The sequence below is a fragment of the Ornithorhynchus anatinus genome, chromosome 5 (genome assembly GCF_004115215.2).
Source record: "Ornithorhynchus anatinus isolate Pmale09 chromosome 5, mOrnAna1.pri.v4, whole genome shotgun sequence".
NCBI lineage: Eukaryota > Metazoa > Chordata > Mammalia > Monotremata > Ornithorhynchidae > Ornithorhynchus > Ornithorhynchus anatinus.
Genome location: NC_041732.1, coordinates 57082169 through 57106221, shown reverse-complemented (window position 1 = coordinate 57106221; position 24053 = coordinate 57082169). Strand labels below are relative to the sequence as shown.

The following is a 24053-nucleotide window of genomic DNA, read 5'->3' as shown; positions in this document are numbered from 1 at the left end:
AAGCAAGCTTAAGGCAGACTTGCCCTCCTTCCCTCTCCCTCCTTCCCTCCCTTCCTCCCTTCTCACTTTCCTTTCTCCCTTCTTCCTTTCGTCCCTCCCTCCTTCCCTTTCTCCCTGAGCCCCGCCTCTCCAGCAGTCCATCTCTGTGGCTGCTGTTGACAGACCCGATTGTGCCCCTGAACACTCACCTCCCATGGGTGAACATGTTTCTGAACAGAAACCCCTTCTGCCACGTGGCAGCAAAGCTTCTTCCTGGAAAGAGGAGGAATTCACCCTCAATGTTGGGGCTCAACTCTTCGATTTTTGAGTGGGGCAAAGAGGTAGGAGGGAGGCTTGTAAGGTAAGAATGAGCTAGGCTGGGCTTGGGAACAGAAGGTAGACCTCAAGCGGGGCAGGTCTGAAAGAGCTGTTTTTTCCAGCCCCATTCGGAAGCTGTGGTTGTAACACCCAGGGTGAGTGAGGCCGGAAGTCCAGCTGAAATAAATGTGGGGGGAATGATGGAGATGCCCCCACAGCTGGAAGTCTAGAGGGTGTCATCCCACAGCTGGAAGCCAGGGACCACTGATCCATGTCATCCCCATAATTGGAAACCCAAGGGACTTGGGCCTCCATCACCCCTACACATACGACTGGAAGGGCACTGACTTCCACTGTCCATATGGAGCCAACACCCATGGTCCTATCAGGAGATCCTAGCATGCCTACTTATCTGCCCTCAGCTGGAGAATTAACTCCATCATTGTTGGCTAAGGCTGTCCAAGGACACGTTGTGTGATCAACCTCTTTCCCCCTTGGTGTCTGGAAACTGAACAAGATGCGAGTGCAGGTTATGATAAATCATGTGATTCTGGCTGGCTGTTTTCAGGTTCGCCACAGTGGTCCTAGGCCTGGTGAGCTTGAAGAACGTGGCCGTTTCGTTCGCCGAGACAGTGAAGAGCTCAGCCCCGATCTTTACCGTCATCATGTCCAGGATGATCCTTGGCGAATACACTGGTAGGTGCTTTGTTAAACCTCCGGGTACAGGAGGCCGCTTGAGCCTCCCTCCCGCAGCCCAGAGTTGGGGGCTGCGCAGAGGGGACAGGGCTGCAGGGCTGTCACTATACTCCTTTCTTTGAGAAGCAGCGTGGCCTAGTGGAAAGAGCACGGGCCTGGGAGTCAGAGGACCTGGGTTCTAATCCCAGCTCTGCCTCTTGTCTGCTGTGTGACTCTGGGTAAGTCATTTCACTTCTCTGTGTTTCGGTTTCCTCATCTGTCAAATGGGGATTCGATACCTTTTCTCCCTCCTACTAGTGCTTAACAAATACCATCATTATTTTTATTATTATTACTTGGACTATGAGTCCCAAGTGGGATAGGGACCATGTCCAACCTGATTAATTTGTGTCTACTCCAGCACTTAGAATGGTGCTGGGACAACAGATACAATAATGATAATTGCTGATAATCCCCTTCATCATCTCTGGGAGATGAAGGAGTTGATAAAGGCTCTGGTGTTCCTGAGAGGAAGGTGGGCATGGCTTCAGCATTCAAGAATGATGGCTTGTTAATAAATCTTGTTAATTTGGACTCCCTGCAGTTTGAAATTTGTCACACTCTGAGCTGCAGTTTCCCAATAATAATAATAATGACAATTATGGCATTTGTTAAGTGCTTACTATGTGCAAAGCACTGTACTAAGCTCTGAGGTAGATACAAGGTAATCAGGTGTCCCACGTGGGGCTCACAGTCTTAATTGCCATTTTACAGATGAAGTAACTGAGGCACAGAGAAGTTAAGTGACTTGCCAAAGTCACACAGCTAATAAGTGGTGGAGCTGGGATTAGAACCCATGACCGCTGACTCCCATGTCCGTGCTCTTTCCACTAAGCCACGCCAATGCATCATAATAATAATAATGGTGGTACTTGTTAAGTGCTTACTGTGTGCCAGGCACTGTACTGAGCACTGGGGTGGATACATGCAAATCAGGTTGGACATCGTCCCTGTCCTGCTTGGGTCTCACAGTCTTAAATACAGACTTATTATATATAAATAATAAATGACAAAAATACTGGTCCTCCAAAAAAGGCTGCCACGAGGAACCAGCAGTCGCCATCAAAGCTGTGAAAATGGAGAAGGGAAGAGAGGAAGAAAGGGGAAAAGGGGATGGGGCCAGAGACAGAGAAAAGGGACAGGGGGCCTATGAGAGAGTAAAGCAGAGGAACACCAGCTGAGGGTGGGAACAGAGAGGAAGTTAGAATGGAGCAGCTGATGGGGTTATTAGGCTTCAATCAGTAGTACTTAGGAGTATCTACTGGGTTCAGAGTACTGAACTAGAGAAGCAGCGTGGCTCAGTGGAAAGAGCACAGGCTTGGGAGTCAGAGGTCATGGGTTTGAATCCCAGCTCTGCCACTTGTCAGTTGTGTGACTGTGGGCAAATCACTTAACTTCTCTGTGCCTCAGTTACCTCATCTGTAAATGGGCATTTAGATTGTGAGCCTCGTGTGGGATAACCTGATGACCCTGTATCTACCCCAGTGCTTAGAACAGTGCTCTGCACATAGTAAGCGCTTAACAAATACCAACATTAAATGCTTGTCACTATATGCAGATGACAGAATCCAGGCCCACAAGGACCTTGCGATAATAATCATAATGGTGGTGTTTTTTAAGCGCTTACTCTGTGCCAGGCACTGTACTAAGCACTGAGGTAGGTGCAAGATAATCATTTGGACACAGTCCCTGTCCCACCCAGGCTCACGATCCATGTAGAAATGTAGCTTCAGTCTGCCCCGTGTCCCCCCCAAGGGCTGCAAAGATGGGAAAGGTGGGTGAGCATGAGAGGGAAAGATCCATTGATCAGACCACCTTCCCTTTCTGACTGAATCCACACCCCCTGGCTTCTCAATTTTCCTGCTGAGAATGCCCTTTCTCCTTTCCCTATCTCAGAATTAGCCGAAAGAATGCTCCATACCATCTATATGCTCAGGCTGAGTAACAGACAGACATACAATGCCAAAGCATCATTTCAGAAAATCATTTCTACTTTTGGATTTTCCAGTGATTTAGGTTGGTCTCCCCATCTCTAGTCCAGATAGGGAGATTCTGCTCTCTCTCGTCCTGTCTCTGTCTGCATCTCTGCTCTTTCTCTCCTCCCCTCCTATCTCTCTCTCACATAGAATTATAGCACTTTTTTGACTTTTCTTCTGACTACTCTTCCCTTCTGGCATTGAGGTAAAGAAAACTCTTGATTTTTGAATTTCAGCAAATGAGACCAGAATTCGCCCAGCCAGAACTCTGTTTGTCCTTCCAGCAACAAGACAGAAACACTTGGGCCAATGGTGCTGGAAATGCACTTTAAAATTTCAATATTGTTATTTTAATTTCCATTTGAGGTCTGCTGGTGAATCTCTCCCTCATTCCCGTCATGGGAGGGCTGGCCCTCTGCACAGCTACGGAGCTCAGCTTCAACGTCCTGGGTTTCTCGGCTGCGCTGTCTACCAACATCATGGACTGGTGAGGAGAAGCGGGCCGGGGCATCGGGATGAGGGGGCCGGAGAACCGTGCAGCAGAGCTAGTTTCACAGTGTGGGGAGCTTCCCTGTAGTCCCTAAAAGGACAAAGAGGGAGAAAAGACATCCTGCATTTGCTGGGTTCTCTAGACTGTAAGCTCACTGAGGGCAGGTAACCTTTCTACCCACTCTGTTGATTGTACTCTCCCAAGCAGTTAGTACAGTAAGCACTCAATGAATACCTTGATTGATTGATTGATTGATTTCCATGGCCAAGAAAGGAAGGATGTGGGCTGATTCTCAGAAACTCTGTTGCAGGCCCATAAACTGATTGATCAGATGATCAAGGTAATAATAATTGTGGCATTTAAGTGCTTAGTATGTGTCAAGCACTATACTAAACAACTCCAGGGGTTGCCTATCAACCTCCGCTCCAAACAAAAACTCCTCACTCTAGGCTTCAAGGCTCTACATCACCTTGCCCCTTCCTACCTCTCCTCCCTTCTCTCTTTCTACCGCCCACCCCGCACGCTCCGCTCCTCTGCCGCCCACCTCCTCACCGTCCCTCCGTCTCGCCTATCCCGCCGTCAACCCCTGGGCCACGTCCTCCCGCGGTCCTGGAACGCCCTCCCTCCTCACCTCCGCCAAACTGATTCTCTTCCCCTCTTCAAAACCCTACTCAAAACTCACCTCCTCCAAGAGGCCTTCCCAGACTGAGCTCCTCTTCTCCCTCTACTCCCTCTACCACCCCCCCTTCACCTCTCCGCAGCTAAACCCTCTTTTCCCCCTTTCCCTCTGCTCCTCCCCCTCTCCCTTCCCATCCCCTCAGCACTGTACTCGTCCGCTCAACTGTATATATTTCCATTACCCTATTTATTTTGTTAATGAAATGTACATCGCCTCGATTCTATTTAGTTGCCATTGTTTTTACGAGATGTTCTTCCCCTTGACTGTATTTATTGCCATTGTTCTCGTCTGCCCGTCTCCCCCGATTAGACTGTAAGCCCGTCAAACGGCAGGGACTGTCTCATCTGTTGCCGACTTGTTCATTCCAAGCGCTTACTACAGTGCTCTGCACATAGTAAGCGCTCAATAAATACTATTGAATGAATGAATGAATGAAAGTGCTGGGGTAGATATAAGATAATCAGGACAGACACAGTCCCTGTCCCACTTGGGGCTCACAATCTAAGTAGGAGGGGGATTAGGTATTGAATTCCCATTTTACAAAGGAGGAAGCTGAGGCACAGAGAAGTAAGTTGCCCAAGGTCCCACAACAGACAAGGGGCAGAGGCCTTCTCACCTTATCATAGCAGTAGCTATGATCAATTTTTCCCTCTTTGGATGTCATCTTCAACTGCTCACTTCCCAGTATCTCCTTCTCCGCTACTTTGGAGCATGCCCATGTAGCCTCTCTCCTAAAAAGCCCTCTCTTGACCCCACGACCCACTCTGGTTTTCACCCAATCTCCCTTTTACCATTCCTCTCCAAACTCCATGAGCAAGTAATCTACACCTCTCTACGCCTCCACTTCCTCTCTTCCAACTCTCTCCTGGCACAGTTCTGGATCTCCTCTGTTCTCCTCTCCCTTGGAGAACTCATTTGATTCCACGTCTTCAGCTACCATCTCTATGCAGATGATTCCCAAATCTACCTCTCTAGCCCCCGATCTCTCGCCTTCTCTGCAGTTTTGCATTTCCTCCTGCCTTCAGGACCTCTCTGCTTGGCTGTCCTGCTGACACCTCAAACTTGACATTTCCAAAGCAGAACTCCTCATCTTCCCACCCAAATGCTGTCCTTCCCGTGACTTTCCTATCACTGTAGGCAGCACCATCACCCTCCCTGTCTCACAAGCTCAAAACCTTGACATTAAAGACCTTGGCATTACCCCTGATTGCTTGTGGGCGAGGAATCGGTGGTGATATAGACATATCTCAGTCTCGTCGATGTCACCACCGACCCTTCACCCACAACCTGCCTCTGGCCTGGAAAGCCCTCCCTCTTCGTTTCTGGCAGACAATTACTCCCCCCCACTTCAAAGCCTTATTGAAGGCACATCTCCAAGGGTCCTTTCCTGACTAAGCCTTCCTTTCCTCTTTTCCTATTCCCTTCTGCATCGTCCTGGCTTGCTCCCTTTATTCATCCCCCCATCCCAGCCCCACAGCACTTCTGTACAGTATCTGTAATTTTATATATTCATTTTAATAGTCTCTCTCCCATCTAGACGGTAAACTCTTTGTGAGCTGGAAATGTGTCTGTTATATTGTTACATTGTACTTTCCCAAGCGTTTAGTACAGTACACTGTGTACTATGCACACAGTAAGCACTCAGTAAATACAATTGACTGACTCTTTCTCTGACCCCATTAGGCAGGTGAGAGTTTCATGTGATCAAATGATTGGGAGCTGTCTTCCGGTCCAGCATGCTGGCAGGAGGGCAGGGCTGAATGGTGCCCCTGCCCGGGACCATTAATTGCAGCAGCAGGACAGGGAGCTTCTGCACGCCTGGGGCACCGCTTCACTCAGAGCCAAAATGGATGGAGGGTCCCCACAGGGTCGGGAGAGATGGCATCACAGGGCTGAGTGGGATACGCAAACTGCATCGACACCCCTCATTGGTTAAGACTGTGAGCCCCCTGTGGGACAGGGATTGTGTGCAACCTGATTAACTTGTATCTACCCCAGCTCTCAGAACAGTGCTCGACACATAGAAAGTGCTTAACAGATACCATCCTTATTAAGAAATGGTTTAGTCTGAGAGTTTTCAGCCTGGTGAAAAACAGAAATCTGGGGTATTCTGTGCACTTCCTGTCAGCACTGGGAAAAGTGCAACAGTAGCAAGCTCCTTCCCTCAAGGAGCTTGCAGTCTCATGGGGGTAGATGAACCTATATTATGTACATAAAGCCATAGCCAGAGGGAGAGCAGGAATAAAGAAGGAAGCACAAATAGCTGAACAGTTGAACATAGGGATGTATAAATGGAGGGGACTTGGGTGTGGTGAATTAATCAGGGAAGGTTTCGTGGGGGAGGTGGGATTTCAGGAGGGTTTTCAAGATGGGGAGAGCTGTGGGAGGGTCAAGAGCCAGGCATAGTTAGAAGGCAAGTGTGGGAGGAGCGAAGAGCACAAGCTGGAGAGGGTTAGGGCTAAGAGAGCTGCTGTGTAAGGAGAGAAACTCTGGGGGAGAGCTGACTCTGGAACATGATCTCAGAACGCTCCAGAACAAAATCAGCTACGTAAGCTCTAGAGTATTTGTGGCCCATATGCAAGCAAAGTTTTTATTGTTTTGTGTTTCTGGATGAGTTTTCCTCCCAGCTGATAGCAGAGAGATTTGCTGCGGGAACTGCTCAATGTCTCCAGGCTTCACTTTTTGCTTTTTTTCTGGTGATTTCCCAGTCTGCAGAATGTTTTCTCCAAGAAACTGCTCAGTGGGGAGAAATACAGATTTTCGTAAGTACCCGGCTGAAGCCTTGAGTTAGGCCGATCTAGAGTGTTCACGAGGCCGATCACCCCTGTTTTCAGAGCCACAATGGTGCTCCTGCCAGCCCTTTCCAACCCCAGGTGGTGGGTGAACCCTTTGGAGTTCCCCCCAATCTTTTTTTTTTTTAATGGCAATTGGTAAGTGCTTACTATATGCCAAGTACTGCACTTAGCACTGGGGTAGATACAAAATTGTCAAGTTGGACCCAGTCCTTATCCCTCATGAGGCTTACAGTCTTAGTCTCCATTTTATAGATGAACTAACCCAGGTGAAGAGAAGTGAAGTAACCTGCCCTAGGTGGCACAGCAAATAAGTGGCAAAGCCAGGAGTAGAACCTGGGTCCTTCTGACTCTCAGGTCCATGTTCTATCCACTAAGCCATACTGCTTCTCTCCCTGTTATACAGTAGCCCCACCATTGTGAAATGCTTGTGGCGGGCTTTGGAAGTGCTCACCCTCCCCATCCTTATGGAAGAAAGACAAACTCTGTCCTTAATTCTCCTTGGCACGTTATAAAACCTCTTGCCTTCCCAAAGGCTTTTAGCCTGGTTCCCTGGGGAATGACTCTTTGAAGCCAACAGGCTTGGTTTACCAACCCGTCCTGCCTCCTTCAGACAGAGCCTGGAATGTCCTGCAATCAGTCAGTAGTAAGTGTTGAGCAACTACTATGGGCAGAACACTGCTGGAAAAAGTAGAGTAGGGTCTGAAGACCCAGGCCCTCAAAGAACTAACAGTCTAACGGGGGAGATGACGAGATGTTTCCTTACAGGGTTTGTCTGTCCCTCTGCAGTGCCCCGGAACTCCAGTTCTACACCAGTGCGGCGGCAGTCATCATGCTAATTCCAGCGTGGATCTTTTTCATGGTGAGCAGTGTCCCAGGAAAGGATACTATGGGCCATGGGCACTGCTGCCGCCTGTTTGGTCGGGGAGCCTCTGGGTTCTGTTCACCCCATTCCCACTTGTCAGGCCAGTGAGTGTATCTGGTCTGCCTCTGTGAGTGCCACTGTCTCTTGGAGGCAGGGGAGGTGACATCTGGGGGGTCCTCCTGCTGAGGAACGGCAGAGGAGGGAGAGAGAGAGAGAACCCAGCCCTGCCCCGGGGAGGGCCACTGGGGAGGACTACTGACTTTCCCTTCTGACTTGCCACTGACAGAGTGGCTGGAGTGGCACAGAGCATCAGCTGGCTTTGGCGGGTGAAGGAGTTGGAGTTTTCAGAGCTCCTGCACTCTGAGGCTGAGCCACAGCCAGAGGCAGTAGAATGTGCTTCTCCAGAAAACGATGTGCCAGGCAGGGCGTGCCAAGCCTATGGATGCATAGTAGCCTGGGAACAGACTGTGTATCGACTAGCATCGCCAGAGCCCTCACCCCATAGCTCAGGAAGGCAGACGAGGCTAACAGTGAGGGTCACGGGTCCCTTCTCCCAATTCGTCCAGGAGGCCGCACAGCCTCCAGATCTCAGGCTCGAGGGGCCAACACAGAGACCGGGATTTTGGTTTTCGCTTCTGACCCCTGCAGGATGTGCCCGTGATTGGCAAGAGTGGGAAGAGCTTCAGCTACAGTCAGGACATCATCCTGCTGCTCCTGATTGACGGTGCCTTGTTCCACCTCCAGAGCGTCACCGCCTACGCCTTGATGGGAAAGATCTCACCGGTCACGTTCAGGTAACTCAGACTCCCCAAGGAGGATGGCCCAAGGAGGCATTATAAGTAGATTGGACCCAGTCCCTGTCCCAGCCGGGACTCCCAGTCTAAGAGGAAGAGAAAACAGGTGTTTTCTCCCCATTTTATAGAGGAGAAAACTGAGGCACAGAGCAGGTATGTTACTTGCCCAAGTTGACATAGAGCAGATGGCAGCACTGGGACTAGAATCTTAGTCTCCCTGCTCTTTCCACTAGGCTATGCTGCCTCCCCCATCATGCTTTTCTGTCCTCCTGCATCTCCTCTATCTTCCATCAACCTCTCCCTCTCCCCCATCCTCCCAACATTCCCTGGGACAACTAATATCTCACCATTAACACACCACTCTTCGTCAGCCAAAGAAACAATAATGCTGCCCAAGTAGCCTCTTCCAGGGAGTTTCTCTTAGGAAATACTGCCTGAGTCCCTTGGGGGAACCCCTCTACCCCCTGTGTAAAACTCGGCCAGGGTCCGGAACAGCCCAGAACAGCGAGCCTTGCCAACGGGAACATTTCAATCCTTGATGCCTCTGTGCCCTCTCTGAAGGGCACCATGTTCTCATCGTCACTCTCTGAAAGCACACAAAGTCAGAGACAAACTTCGATCAAGAAAGCTGAATGCGGAGGGCTTGACCTCACTTATCTGATTGACCACTTGGAAGCACTCAGGTCAGCCCTGGGTCAGGGCCAAAATGGCTGCTCGTTCTGCTTAGCACCATCAAGACATTGCACGGGTGGGCAACGGAATAGGCAATCAAATGACAGTTGATGCAGCACCTTGTGGAAGAGCATTCTTCCGTCCTCATCTCCTGGCCGAGTTCCCCAAGCAGCTTGGCTCCAAAACTCAGTTCCCAACAGATCATTCTTGTCTGGCCACCATCTTAGAGGAGGGCAGCGACATGGCCATTTTTGGAAAGGCCCTCCTGTTTGTCCCTGCTGCAGGGCACCCTGAGAAGATGGCTTATTTGGCTTACTGTCTGAAACCGGCTCTGAAGTCTTAGGGGAAAACCCAAGCTCTGGTAACTAAAAGGAAGTGATGGGGTGGTCCATCTGGGTGACAGAACCTGACACTGAGCTTGGATGTGCAGTCATCCATTCAATCATATTTATTGAGTGCTTTCTGTGTGCAGAGCACTCTACTAAGTGCTTGGGAAAGTACAATACAGTAATAAACAGTGACCTTCCTTGCCCACAACGAGCTCACAGTCAAGAGTCAGGGAGACAGACATCAATACAAGTAAATAAAATTACAAATATGTACATAAGTGGTTTGGGATTGGGAGGAGGGAAGAGCAAAGGGATAAATAAACTTCTGGGAGTGAATTCACCTCTGTCCCTGATTTGTTTGGGAAATTGGCCTTTGCTTTCAAATAAGCCTGAGTGGACCTCATTTCCAGAAAGAATCTTAACTTTGAATGCTTTCAAGATCAGAAAAGTTTCTCTTTGAAAGAGGTACTTAAGGACAAGCAAATGCCACTTCTCGGTTGACCCTAAAGGCAGTCTGCCAGGACTGTGTATCCAAAAGAGGCACCAGGATGTCTGAAAAAACAGGGTGCTGTTTGCCTTCTTGGACACCCACCCTCATGGTTAGGGAGAGATCATTCCTGAGAGTCTCCCTCCAATGACCCAGAATGGACCATCCATCACTCCTGACTTTCCCTCTCCCCAAAAGAGTCAACAAGTGGCTCAGATAATAATAACACCAAGAAGAAGGAGAAAAATATTTGTGGAATTTAAGTGCTTACTATTTGCCAAGCACTGAATTAAGTCCTAGCATAGATAGAATATAGGCTGGCGGGACACAGTCCCTGTTCCACAGAGGGCTCACGGTCTTAAGGGAGGGAGCACAGGTCTTGAACCATTTAATAATGAGGGAAGTGAGGACCAGAGAAGTCACACAACAGACAAGTGTCAGAGGCAGGATTAGAACCCAGGTCCTCTGATTCCCAGCCCTGTTGCTCTTTCCACTAGGCCCACTGCTTCGCAGAAGGTAACAGTAATGCTGCCGCCCTTTCGTTTCAGTGTGGCCAGTACTGTGAAGCACGCCTTGTCCATCTGGCTGAGTATCATCATTTTCGGGAACAAAATCACCAGCCTGTCAGCCGTCGGGACGGTCCTGGTGACCATCGGCGTCCTGCTGTACAATAAGGCTAAACAGCATCAGCAAGAGGCCATCCAAAAACTCCTCGGGACCACCAGCCAGAGCCCCACTGACGACGCCGAGCCACTGATTTCCAAGGACCCGAAACCTTATCGTTGACGTCATCTAGGGAGCTTGTTCAGCCGCCCGCCGGAAGGCTCCTTAGCTACTCCTTCCCTCCCCTATGGGGCTGCTCTCCAGGCGGCAGGCAGGCCTGCCCCTCCTGCACCCATTGCTCCTTTGGATCTGAAGAAAGGTCAAAGGGAGTGAGTGAGTGAGGGTCAGGCAGGGAGCCGAGCTCCGCCGACTGGAACTAGAGGGACAGGCCGCAGGCTGAAAAGGTTTCCGATCCTTTCATCTCTGAGATTAAAACCACTGCCCCCTGCCCAGCATGAGGAGCCTCTACACCTTGACATCCAGAAAGGGAGTTGACCCCCCCTGCCACTGGAGAGCACCCCTTCACCAAAATAATGTGAAACAAGCCATCTGCCCCATCCCCTGGTGGAAGGAAGGGGCAGGAAATGGACCCTCTCCCCTGACACACACATGGCTCCCGCGGCTTCCCACAGGAGTGAGCACAGAGTTGCAGCATTTGGGCAATCACGGCCAAATCACCAAGGATTCGCCCAAGATTAAGGGGCTCTGTGGCCAGAGCCAGGCCGTGGGAATCCCTGCCTGGACACTGGTGAGAGAAGGAGAGCAGAGGAGACCGAGGCCAAGCCTGGCATTCTTAATCCCCGACCCTGAGACAACCAGGCAGGCCTGGGTGGGCTTCAAATTGCTGCAGAATAGGAAAGCCCAGCCCCCTACCTGCGCCTCTCCCCCAACCTCCCCTTTCATCCCCCCACAGCTGTGACTCCATTTTTCTCAGTGACACTCGGCCCCACAGTCCAGGCTGACGAGGGAGTGGTTTCCGCATGTGGGGCCAGGGAAGAACAGTGAACTTCCTCAAGCGGCTGCCTGCACACTTTGGGGACTCCCAAGTCACTAAAAATCAGACTAATCAAAACGCCCTCGTGGAGCCAACGCAGAGGTTTGCCTGCTGTCGGTTAGAAAGGCCCAGCCTACCTCCCGGATGAGTGCAGCTGGGACAACGGGGCCAAATATTCGGGTTCACGGATCTGGAGAGGTAAGGTGGGTTGCTGCACCATGGCAGAGGAGACCCCCACCCTCTTTCCTCCTCCTGCTATCCAACTCCCCCTCTTCCTGTGGGCACAGTCGGGTGCCTTGTCCAGCGTCTCGGAAATGTGTGTCCTCTTCACCTACCACACTCCCCTGCCACCCCGCTCCTGGCTCCTGCCCCCCAAGGACCATCTAGAATGGGATAGGGGGTGGCTTTCCCTGGGCTGATTCCACATCCCCCGTGTGCAATAACAAAGGGAAACCTCTTCCCCTTCCATTTTGGCAATCTTCCACCCTGACCCCTTGTTGTACCCCGTGGTGGGATGGTAACCCGGCAGCTAGCATAGAAGGGCCATCGGGGAGCGCCAGGAGCATCGCCCGAGCCGAATGGATGACGGAGGACAGTTTTCTCCTCCTCCTTTTTCCACAACTCTGGTGGGTTTAGATCCAAATGGCTGGGGCCGTAGCTCACTTCGTGTTCTTAATCGTTTCTTTGTGGTTCAGCATAGCAGATGTGAAACCGCTTTTGGAGGTTTTCTCCTTTGCGTAGCTCCTTGGGGCCTGCTGCCCCATCCCCCTGCTCTCCCTGGACAAGAGGACTGAGCCTTCTTTCCCAAGCCAGGACAGGAGAGCCACTGTTTCCTGCCCAGAACTTCTCCAGAGAGGAGAGCAATTCCCCCAGGGAATCAACTAGACTCTCACTAGCCAGGGATCTCCCTAGGCACTCCACCACCATCCCATGCCTCTTGACATCCCCTGCTCAAGGACTGGCCCAGGCCCCTTGAGCGGCAGGGAAGGGCTCTGATTATATCCTGCTGCCTCTTCCTCGCCTCTGTTCCCAAGACTAACAATTCAATGGGTCTCTTTTAAAGCAAGGTGAAAACCGAGTAGCACATCCCTTGATCCAAGTGAGTTAGAAACCAGCTGTGGCTATTCGTCTTTCCCCTGGTAGCGGTAGTCCAACCTTGCTGATACCCTGCCCAGAGCTCTTTGGGCAGCCACTGTGAGAATGGGGTTGACTGAGGGAATAGGAGCAGGTGCAGCTAAGGGAGAGATCTGGGCGGGCACCCAGACCACGGGGGTCTCCACAGGTTGAGGAGCCCATGGCTTCTTCCTCAGAATTGGGGTTTCCAGGAGAGCCTGACCCCCAAAAAAAGGGTGGGGAGGAAGGAATTTGGGCCGTATTCCCTCTCTGGCCAGGGTGGATGTCCCTGGGATTTTTTAGTCCAGCAGTGCTGGGGTCTGATCATCCCATTGGAGCCCAGAGGATGGGTAGTGGTGAGGGGTCCCCATTGGCAGGGAGGGGCCAAGCGAGTTCTTCTAAGACATCTTGTCCTGCCAAACTGATTCCGTGTGAAATGGCTCAACCACCCAGGGGCCGGAGTGGCAGGCCAAACCCGAGATTTATGGTCTCTGTGGCCAAGCCTTGGCTCTGGGGATCCTGGTCACGATACTGGTAAGGGAGAGAGAGAGGAGAAGACAGCAAGGCCATGTCTGGCAGTTGTAATCCCCAGAAGACAGCCAGGCGGACTTGGGTGGGCCTCTTCTTGCTCCATAAAAGAGAAGAAGAGCCTCGATCTGGCCCGGCCCCCGCTTCCCCTTCCATAACCACCACAGCCGAGATTCCGTTTTCTCACTGTCAGTCAGACTGGGCTCCCACAATGCTTTTGCTGTTTTCCTTTCTCCTGGAAATCTAAACCTCTAAACCTCCTGCCCCTGAAGCTTCCATCTAGCCACCATGAAAAGCAATAATCAGGTCTCTTGGAGACTGACCTAAGGGTGACAGAAGTGAGTGGGGAGGTTGGTTCCTTGATCCCAGGGAGAGGCCCTTGGGGATTCACCGAGAATTTTCAGTGTTCAAACTTCCTGAGGGATACACCAGTCATGGGGGTATATTCTCCCAAGCTGCTGGTCCCCCTCCAACCTCCCCTCCCCAGAGAAGCCGGGACTAGAGATCCAGAGCGCAGGGTCCAGTGGCCTTCTTGCCATCTTCTGTGGCCGGGTGGAGCTAGGGTCCCAGAACGCATTGTCCCGGGAGATCTCTCCCTCTCCTGCTGCTCCTGGAGTCCCCAGTTGGTGCCGTGTGGTCTTACTAACTGTGTACCGCACCTGGATAGAGAACAAGTTCCCTTTAGCAGGTACCCAGGGAAGCAGTCACCCAGGTGGGTTCAGCTGATGCTGAGACCTCTACTGCCTCTGGGTTGGTGTCCCTCGTTGTAGGGCAAACCCAGACCGGTCATCCAGCCACAAGAGGCTCCGGGCCTACAGAGATTCAGTCACGTGTCTCTGCAGAGACTGGGGAGGGAAGTCTCACTTCACTATGACAGAAACAGTTTGGCTTGGGACTCCAGAGGCTCAGCATCTTCCCCATTACCCCTGCATCCCAGCAACAACAAGCCAACCCCACGGCACTGCCCCGTAAAAGATGCCTGGGCATTTGACACGAAACGTGCTGCCCCAGGAGCTGAAGAGCTGTGATACAGCACCCACTCAGTGGCTGATGGGCACCCTCCATTTCCTGGCATGATTCATTTGTTTTCTGGGTGACGGGTGGGGGTATGTGTCCCCAGAGGCACCACAGACCCAAAGACCCCCTCCCAAAACTTTCATGGCACCTCTGTGGTTAGGTGGCAGAGCGAGTGTAGTGGACCCACTTTCTGCCTCCGATGCTTGTCAGGGGGTCCACGTGGCAATGTTAGCCCAGCAGGAGTGCAGAAGTAGCACCAGCAGGCTTTAGTGGATGCTGGGCCAGTGGAGAGGCCACAGGATGGGAGAGGAGAGTTCTGGTGTGGGGAAGAAGTGCCCATGGCAACAGCATAACCCTCCTAAACTCCCACTGGGCCACTTCCAGGATTCAGGGTACTAGGCAGTTTCTCAGAGAGCTGTAGGCCCGGGTCAGCAGGTAACCTCCCACTAGTCCTCTCCTCGTCTGTTCTTCCATGATCCTGTCCTCCTGGATCCAGACTCACATCATCTCGAGGCCAGAGGAAGGGAACAGTAAAAGAAACCCAAAAAGGGTCTCAGCAATCCCAAATTGAAAACAGAAGCCTTTTGACTTCTTCAGGCCTTATTGAAAGATGTCAGTGTGGGCTCAACCTGAACAGAGCTTGCTGGGGACCACGGTGGCAAATGCATTCTCCAGTCCTCTGTCTGGGGAAGAAGAACAGGGCAGTTGTATCTGTCCGAGTAAAAATGTGATGTGGGACCTGAGTGTACATTGTTCGGTCTTCCTGAGGAATGAAAGGTGAAATGAAGGTGGAAACATGCTGGCGTCCCTCAGACCAGCACTGTACCAGGGGCTCAGTTCCTCCCTTCTAGAGCTGCTGCTTTTCCACTCTGGGGTTTTTCTCCCTGCCAGTGACCAATGTAGGAAGATTAAAATCCTCACAGCCCAGCCTCTCCTTTCTCCCGAGGGCGGTGAATGGACGCTAAAAGTTCATTATCGTTGGGTGTAGAGGCCCAGAACATAGAATCTGCCCCGTCTTCTCCAAGCTGGGAGTGAGGGAGGAACATAGGGAGCTAGGTCCTGGCTCCCCTTCTCCAGTTCTGAGCTGGCGATGGAGTAGGGAGGGCTTGGCCATGTGCCCAGTGTCTAATAAATGCCTCTTCTGCCTGTCAGTGTTTTGGATCAAACAGCAGCCAAGGGGGAGGGATATGGTCCTTCCGGGCTGCCGCACCTGGAGAGGGTGTCCGTGAGCTGAGCCAAGAGTGCATTTGGAAGCGTCGAGGAAGGAACCTGTCTTGTGGCTGGTGTTCGTGGCCCAAGGGGCAGAGTGGGGAGGTGGCGAGGTGCCAGACGCCGATCTCGAAAGATGGAGTCAATGCCTGTGAGGGTGCTGAGCACCTGGTAGGCCGGAGTCTTGCACCTGCTTCATTTCCATTCCCTCTATGACCCATGTGGTAGGTGGGAGTCCCGGTCCCTGTCCCTCCTCCTGCCCCCTCACCATCTGGGACAGGAGGAGAGGCAGGCCTGGTTGCAGCGAGCAAGTTGAAGGACAGCCCTCCGAGAGAAAATAAAAAGCCACTTAAAAATATGCCCCCATATTTTCAGAGAAACACAGCCACACACTGGAGCCAAGAGGTCAGACGCATCCTGGAGACCCACCAGCCACAAAGTGGCACAAACCCACGCAGGATGGCTTGGTCATTGTTGGGATCCAGAGGCCACAGCCCGGCACAAAAGGGAGGAAAGGAATGGAACGGACCAAGCATCCCCCACTCCCCCACCCCTCACAAACGGCAACTCCCCTCCTGATGGTGAATGTCAAACTTGCCATTTCCAGTAACTCGAAAGTAGTTCCAGTAACTGTTCTTTCACCAGAGCCAAATCTTACATGTGTTTTTGGACCAAACCGAAAAGTGTCGATCGAAAATACCCCGCACGTTCCGTGGGAGAACTCCTGTGTGTTTTGTACGTCCACTGTTGCAGTATTTATGAAACGGGGGAGAAAGCTCCCCTGCTTTCTATCAACTGTTTCCAGGGTAGATGCTAATTTACCCACCCAGTTGATTCCACTGTGGCCATAGACTGACACTGTAGAATGAATCCTGTGGATACTTCATGGTTATTTCTGTGTTGGAGCTGGGCAGGCAGCATGGCTTCTGCCTGGGCTGGTGGATCTGTAAAAGAAAATAAAGTATATGTCTCATTCTTTTCTCGTCTTCCTCAGTACCTGTTGTCCCGACTGTTTCTGTATTGAAACATTCTCCTTGTAACATTATCCAACTTAGGATTCACTGACACTGTCCTCTCCTGGTTCTCCTCCTATCTTTCTGACCACTCTTTCTCAGTCTCTTTTGCAGGCTCCTCTGCCTTCCACCCTCTGACACTGAGAGTCTCCCAAGGCTCAGTTTTGGGTCCCTTTCTATTCTCCATCTACACCCACTTCCTTGGGCAACTCAATTACTCTCATGACTTCCAACTACCATGTTTATGCAAATTTACCTGTTAAGTCTCCTTGGCAGTTTCACATTTCATCCTTCCTTCAGAGCATCTCCATGGCATAGTGGATAGAGCACAGGCCTGGGAGTCAGAAGTTCATGGGTTCTAATCCTGGCTCCACCACTTGTCTGCTGTGTGACCTTGGGCAATTTACTACACTTCTCTGCCTCAGTTACTTCATCTGTAAAATGGGGATTGAGACTGAGTCCTACATGGGACAGTGTTCAACTTGATTTGATTGTATCCATCCCAGCTCTTAGTACAGTGCCTGACACATAGTAAAGCATCTAACAAATACCATCATCATCATCACCACCTACAACTAAAACGTATCCAAAACAGAGTGCCCTATCTTCACACCTGAACCCTGTCCTCTCCATGCTTTTCCGATCACTATAGGCAATTCCACTATCCACCCTATCTTACAAGCTCATAGCCTTAGTATTATCCTCAACTCATCCTCATACAACCCACATATTCAATCTCACCAAATCTTGTTGGTTCACTTTCACCACATTCCTAAAATCTGTCCATTCCTCTCCATCCAAACAGCAACTATGCTCATCCAACCCCTTTCATTCATTCAATCATATTTATTGAGCATTACTGTGTGCAGAGCACTGGACTAAGTGCTTGGAAAGAACAATTCAGCAATAAATGGAGAAAATCCCTGGCGGGCTCACAGACTAGCTCTAACCCTATTCACCTTGATTACTGCATTTGCCTCCTCGCTGACCTCCCTGTTTCTTGTCTCTCCCCACCCCAGTCCATACTTCATTATGCTATCCAGATCATTTTTCTGAAAAAACACTCACCCCACATCCTCCCACTTCTCAAGAATCTCCAGTGGTTGCCCATCCACCTCTACATCAAACAGAGACTCCTTACTATTAGCTTTAAAGCACTCAATCACATCCCCTCCTACAATACCTCACTCATCTACTATATTATTATTGTTATTACAGCCAAGCCTGCACACTTCACTCCTCTAACACCAGCTTGATCACTGTGCCCCTATCTCATCTATCTCACTGCCAACCCATCTGTAAAATGGGAAATAAGACTGTGAGCCCCACTGGGACAACCTGATAACTTTGTATCTCCCCCAGTGCTTAGAACAGTGCTTGGCACAAAGTAAGTGCTTAACAAATACCATCATCATCATCATCATCAGGTCTTCTCTCTGGCTGGAATTTCCTCCCCTTCCATGTACACTAGACCATTATTCTGCCCATCTTCAAAACCTCAAGTTCACATCTTCTCCAAGAGGCCTTTCCCTCTTTTCCCCAACTCCCTCTCCTTTTTGTGTCATCTATGCATTTGGATCTCAGCACTTAGTACAGTGCTCAGCTCTTAGAATAGTGCTTTTCACATAGTAAATGCTTAAGAAATCATTTTCTGTGACCTTTAGTCACTTAGTATTCACCCTAATGTGTGTGTCCCCCAGCCATACTGCAAATTCACTGTGGGCAAGGAACGTGCCTACCACAGTTTTACTCTCCCAAGTGTTTAGTACACTGCTCTGTACACAGAAATTGCTCAATAAATACCATTGATTGACTGACTGTCAAAACTGCAATCTCTCAGTAGCTTGCTTCAAATGCCTATTGCCTTAGGAATCTGGAGAGATACGGGTCACCCGCACTCTAAACAACTCTGAATGCAGCCAGTCAAGCTGATGGTTTTTGGGTAGGGATTGTCTCTATTTGTTGCCGAATTGTACTTTCCAAGTGCTTACTGCACACAGTAAGTGCTCAATAAATATGATTGAATGAAGGAGTGAATTCATTTATGGAACTCCTGATGAGGGCTGGGAACCATCCTGAGCACTTTAAAGGGAGAATGTCTAAACCTTTTTCTGGTGGAAAGAGGGTTGGTGGAGTACAGGAATGGCCAGAATTCCAAAGTCCCATCCTGATTCTGCTCCTGATTTGTGGGACCCTGGGACCATCACAAAAAACAGCATGGTCTAGTGGATAGAGCACACGCCTGGGAGTCAGAAAGACCTAGGTTCTAATTCCAGCTTCACCACTAGTCTTCTGTGTGACCTTGGGCAAGTCACTTCACTGTGCCTTATATAAACCTCATCTGTAAAATAGGGATTAAGACTGAATCCCATGTGGGTCAGGGACTGTGTCCAACCTGATTAACTTGTATCTATTCTAGCGCTTAGAAAAGTACTTGTCACATAGTAAGCACTTCACAAATTCCATTTTATTATTATTATTATCACAGACCATTTGCCGTTTTCAGGTCTTCGCCCCTCTGTGCACTCCAGGAGGAACACTGAGTGAGATTGCAAGGGCCTGATGCCTGGCAGGCCTGCCACAGGGGCCCAGAGAGGCTTCCTTTAAAGGAGATTTCTATAAATGAGAAGCAGTGTATCCCAGTGGATAGAGAATGGGCTTGGAAGTCAAAGGATCTGGGTTCTAATCCCAGCTCCATCACTTGTCTGCTGTGTGACCTCGGGCAAGTCACTTTACTTCTCTGAGCCTCAGATATCTCACCTTTAAAATGGGAATTAAGACTGTGAGCACCATGTGGGACATGGACTGTGCCCAACCTGATTAACTCGTATCTACCCCAGGACTTAGTACGGTGCCTGGCACATAGTAAGCACTTAACAAATACCATAAAAAATTTAAAAAAACCCAACGTTTAAGCACAAAACGTGACTAATATGACAGTGACCCCATACTGCAGGTAGACAGGAGATAAGGATAAAAAGTGATGCCTTGGGAAGACCTAGAAGGGCTCCTTTTTTTTCCCCTCCAAATTGCATGTTCATAGGTAGGGTCTGGACAGTTCTGGGTACACATACATGCCTCCCTGTACTACCACAGGTCTCCATGTCAGAGGCCTTTCTCCTCCAAGAGGCCTTCCCTGACTAAGCCCCACTTTTCTTCATCTCCCACCCCCTTTTGCAATGCCCTGAGTTGCTCCCTTTGCTCTTCCCCCTCCACCCAGCCCCACAGCACTTAGGTATATATCTGTCATTTTATTTACTTGTATTGATGTCTGTCTCCCCTGCTCTAGACTGTGAGTTGGCTGTGGGCAGGGAATGTCACCGTTTATTGTTATATTGTACTTTCCCAAGCGCTTAGGACAGGGCTCTACACATAGTAAATGCTTAATAAACACGATTGAATAAATGAATGAAAGAAAACTGGGTCAGAAAAGCTGAAAAAAAAGGTTTTTTTTCTGACCATAGGCAGGAAACCCACATTTAGAAGCTGTGCGGTCAGCAGAGAGGTGCCCAGACCTCCCTCTCAGCAAGAGAAACACAAGTGAATAGCCCCAGAGGAGATTTTGTTTAACTGCTGTTTGGACAGGGCTCGGAGGAGCAAGGCACTACGGTAATAAATTATGCATCATTCCCACCCCTTGCACTTATGTATTTTCAGCATTTCTACACATCCAATTATTCGAGTTGATTCTGATCATCTATCCTGGCCCGTTTGCTCTTCCACCTTTCTGAGTCTTGTTCTTCCTACCACTCCAAGTATCTGTCAATAATTCCCCATGTCTGTCTCCCCCATTGGATTGTAAACTTCTTCTTGGTTTATATATCTGTGGTCTTCACCTGCTACTTCTCAACTCACTCTCTTCTTTCAGCCCAAGCTCACCTACTAACTGTACCTCCTTTGCCTCGAGCAGTTTCCTGCCCCCATCCCAGCCTGGAACCGTCTCTCCCCAGATCTGTCCAAAGCCCTCCTAAAACCATTCAGTCCATGCCTTCCCACTTCTCAAGTACCTCCAGTGTTGTCCATCCACCTCCACATCAAACAGAAACTTCATACCATCAGCTTTAAAGCACTCAATTGGGTCTCCCCCTCCTGTCTTACCTCACTGATTTCCTACTACAATCCAGCCTTCATACTTTGCTCATCTAACACCAGCCTACTTGCTGCACCTCGATCTCATCTGTCTTGCAGCTGACCCCTTGCCCAAATCCTCCCTCTGGCATGGGAACAACTCACTCTGCTTTCATATATGACAGACCACCACTCTCCCCCATTCAGAGCCTCACTAAAATCACATTTCCTCCAAGAGCCTTCCCCTCATGTCCCTTATTCCCTCCCCTTTCTGCATCACCAATGCACTTGGATCTGTATTCTTTAAGCACTTGATATTCACCTCACCCCAAGGCCTAAAGTACTTATGTACATACCTATAATTAGTTTTAGTGTCTGCCTCTGTCTAGACTGTGAGCTCCTCGTGGGCAGGGAACTTGTCTACCAACTAAATGGTACTGTATTTTCCCAAGTGCTTAGAACAGTGGTCTAAACGGAGTAATCGCTCAGTAAATACCATTGATTGATTCATTGAGCACTTGCAGTGTGCAGAGCATTGTACTAAGCACTTGAGTGTATGTTAATTCAATGGTACTTATTACTCTTATGTGTAAATATATTCACCGCCATGTCCTGAGGAAAATGACAATCATTGGTATTTTTTGAGCACTTACTATGACCAGAGTACAAGCACTTGGGAGAGTCCAAAACAACAGAGTTAGCATGCACGTTCCCTGCCCACAATGACAGAAGCAGCCACAACATGGACCACTGCAAACTTTAGAACCTCGGTAAGGTTGTGTGGCAGCTTCTGTAGCCGGGGCAGTCTGCGGTTCTGACTTGGATTCTGGGCCTCTGGACTCAGCACTTGGGAGAGCACTATAAAAGCAAAAGGTATAGTCTCCGCCCTCCAGGGGGTTTCAACCATTTCAACCAGGGAAATGACAGATATGGATTATTTACAAATGGTGAAAGCAGGAGGAAAAACAAATCTATAACTGGTAATAGCAGAAGTCTGGAAAGATACATAGAAGAGTAAATAAATAGGAGGCTGCTATTATGTAAGGTCTGAGTGTGACCGAAAAGTCGTAAGAGCTCAGGGCGGTGGATGGGAGGACTGGAGCGAGGGTGGTGGGAATATTTTGGGCAAGTACCCAGCTAATAATAATAATAATAATAATAATTGTAGTGTTTGTTAAGCATTTATTGTGCATCAAGCACGATACTAAGTTCTGGAGTAGATATAAGATGATAAAGTCCTATTTGGGGCTCACTGCCTAAGAAGGAGTAAGAACAGGTAAAATGGGGATTAAGACAGTGAGCCCCATGTGGGACATGGACTGTTTACAACCTAATTACTTGTATCTACCCCAGCACTTAGTACAGAGCCTGGCCTAGTACTTAACAAATACCATGAAAAAGATAGGTATAGCCTTGGCGAGGGAACTGAGGCACAGAGAATTTAAGTGACTGTCCCAAGGTCACACAACAGGTACGTGGTGGAGTTAGGATTAGAACGCAGGTCCTCTGACTTCCAGGCTTGGATCTTTACACTAGGCCACGCTGCTTCACGCTTCCACTCTGGACATGGACTGGAGGGGCGAATGACCTGAAATGGGCCTATGCTGGTGCTCTATAAATGCCACTGATTGATCAACAGATCTGGGCCCAAGAGGCAAGGCAGTTTAGACTGGCAGGTCTTGATGGTCACCCTGCCTTGCCTATGCTGCTTCCACACAAGCTGACCCCTTGCCTCGGCCCCTTGACCCCTCAGCCCCTAGACCTGCAGCCCCCAATCCATACGTGAGCACCAGCTTCCAGCCCCTTGCCTCCCACCCCACATGCGGAACCACAGACAGAAATCCCAGAAACCCGCTTAACTGATTTATATAATTATATTTATTGAGTGCTTACTGTGTGCTGAGCACTGCACTAAACAGTTGGGGGAGTACAGTACAACAATAAACAGACACATTTCCTGCCCACAGTGAGCTTACAGTCTAGAGGGGGAGACATTTATTTAGAAGAGATGAATAAAAGGAGGAAGTCAGGGAGACACAAGAGGGGGAGAAAAGGAGGGCTTAAGTCAGGGAAGGCCTCTTGGAGGAGATGTGCAGGCTTTGAACAAGGCTTTGAAGCAGGGGGAGAGTAATTGTCTGTCAGGCTTGAAGGGGAAGGGTGTTCCAGGCCAGAGGGAGGACATGGCTGAGGGGTGGGAGATGAGATAGACGAGATCGAGGCACAGTGGAGGAGCAAAGTGCCAGGGCTGGGTTGTAGTAGCAGAGTAGCCAGGTGAGGTGGGAGAGGGCAAGGTGATTGAGCACTTTAAAGCCAATGGTGAGGAGTTTTTGTTTGCTGCGGAGGTGGATGGGCAACCACTGGAGTTTCTTGAGGAGTGGGGAATCATGTCCTGAATGGTTTTAAAGAAAAATGATCTGGGCAGCAGAGTGAAGTAGGCACTGGAGTGGGCAGAGGCAGTATGGTAATGATGATAATGACGATGGTATTCATTGAGGCTGACAGTCGCAGCAACAGCCTGGGTTTGGGAGTCAGAGGTGATGGGTTCGAATCCCAGCTCTGCCGCCTGTCAGCTGTGTGACTTTGGGTCAGTCGCTTCACTACGCTTCAGTTACCTCATCTATCAAATGGGGATGAAGATGGTGAGCTCCACGTGGAACAACCCGATCACCTTCTATTCCCCTCAGCGCTTAGAATAGCACTTGGCACAGGGTAAGCGCTTAACGAACATCAACATAATAATATACAGATGAGGGAACTGAGGCCCAGAGAAGGGAAGGGACTTGCCCAAGGTCATGGAGCTGACCTTCTGACCCCCGGGCCTGGGCTCTAACCGCTACCACCAGGCTGCTAATCGTCGGTCACTGAGTCTGTCGGTCAGTGGGTCCGGTCATTTGGTCAGTCTGTTGGTCAGTCAGCTAGCCAGTCAATGATCCAGCTAGTCAGCAGTCATTCGGTCAGCTATTCAGTCAGCCAGCCAGTCAGTTGTCAGTCAGACAGTCCAGTCAGCCATTCAGCCAGCCAGTCAGCCAGCCAGTCCAGTCAGGCGGACATTCCAGTCAGCCATTCAGCCAGCCAGTCAGTCAGTCAGCCAGTCCAGTCAGTCGGACGGTCCAGTCAGTCGGACATTCCAGTCAGCCATTCAGTCAGCCAGCCAGTCAGTCAGCGAGCCAGCCAGCCAGCCAGCCAGTCAGTCAGCGAACCAGCCAGCCTGCTATTCAGTCAGCCAGCCATTCAGTCAGTTGTCAGTCAGTCAGCCAGCCAGTCCAGTCGGCCAGTCGGTCGTCAGTCAGTCATTCCAGTCAGCCATTCAGTCAGTCAGCCATGTAGCCAGCCCAGGCGAGGCCATCCCCCTCCCTCCCGCCCCCTCCCTCCCCGGGGTACGTCATCATCCG

At 50.1% G+C, this 24053-nt stretch overlaps 1 protein-coding gene across 6 annotated transcripts in view; it reads left to right on the top strand.

The window, feature by feature from the left end:
- The window catches only part of SLC35E2A (solute carrier family 35 member E2A), a 34540-nt gene extending 17981 nt beyond the window's left edge, over positions 1–16559 (top strand). For 4 of the 6 annotated variants that reach the window (XM_029064871.2, XM_029064869.2, XM_039912043.1 and 1 more), the window contains 6 exons: positions 866–993; positions 3375–3495; positions 6886–6939; positions 7759–7831; positions 8483–8628; positions 10665–16559. In XM_029064871.2, the coding sequence (XP_028920704.1) occupies positions 866–993; positions 3375–3495; positions 6886–6939; positions 7759–7831; positions 8483–8628; positions 10665–10902 (760 nt within the window). In that variant the 3' untranslated portion in view covers positions 10903–16559. The remainder of the gene's footprint in view (positions 1–865; positions 994–3374; positions 3496–6885; positions 6940–7758; positions 7832–8482; positions 8629–10664) is intronic. The other 2 variants (XR_005660022.1, XM_039912045.1) reach the window with 2 other exon arrangements.
- The last annotated feature ends 7494 nt before the right edge of the window (positions 16560–24053 follow it).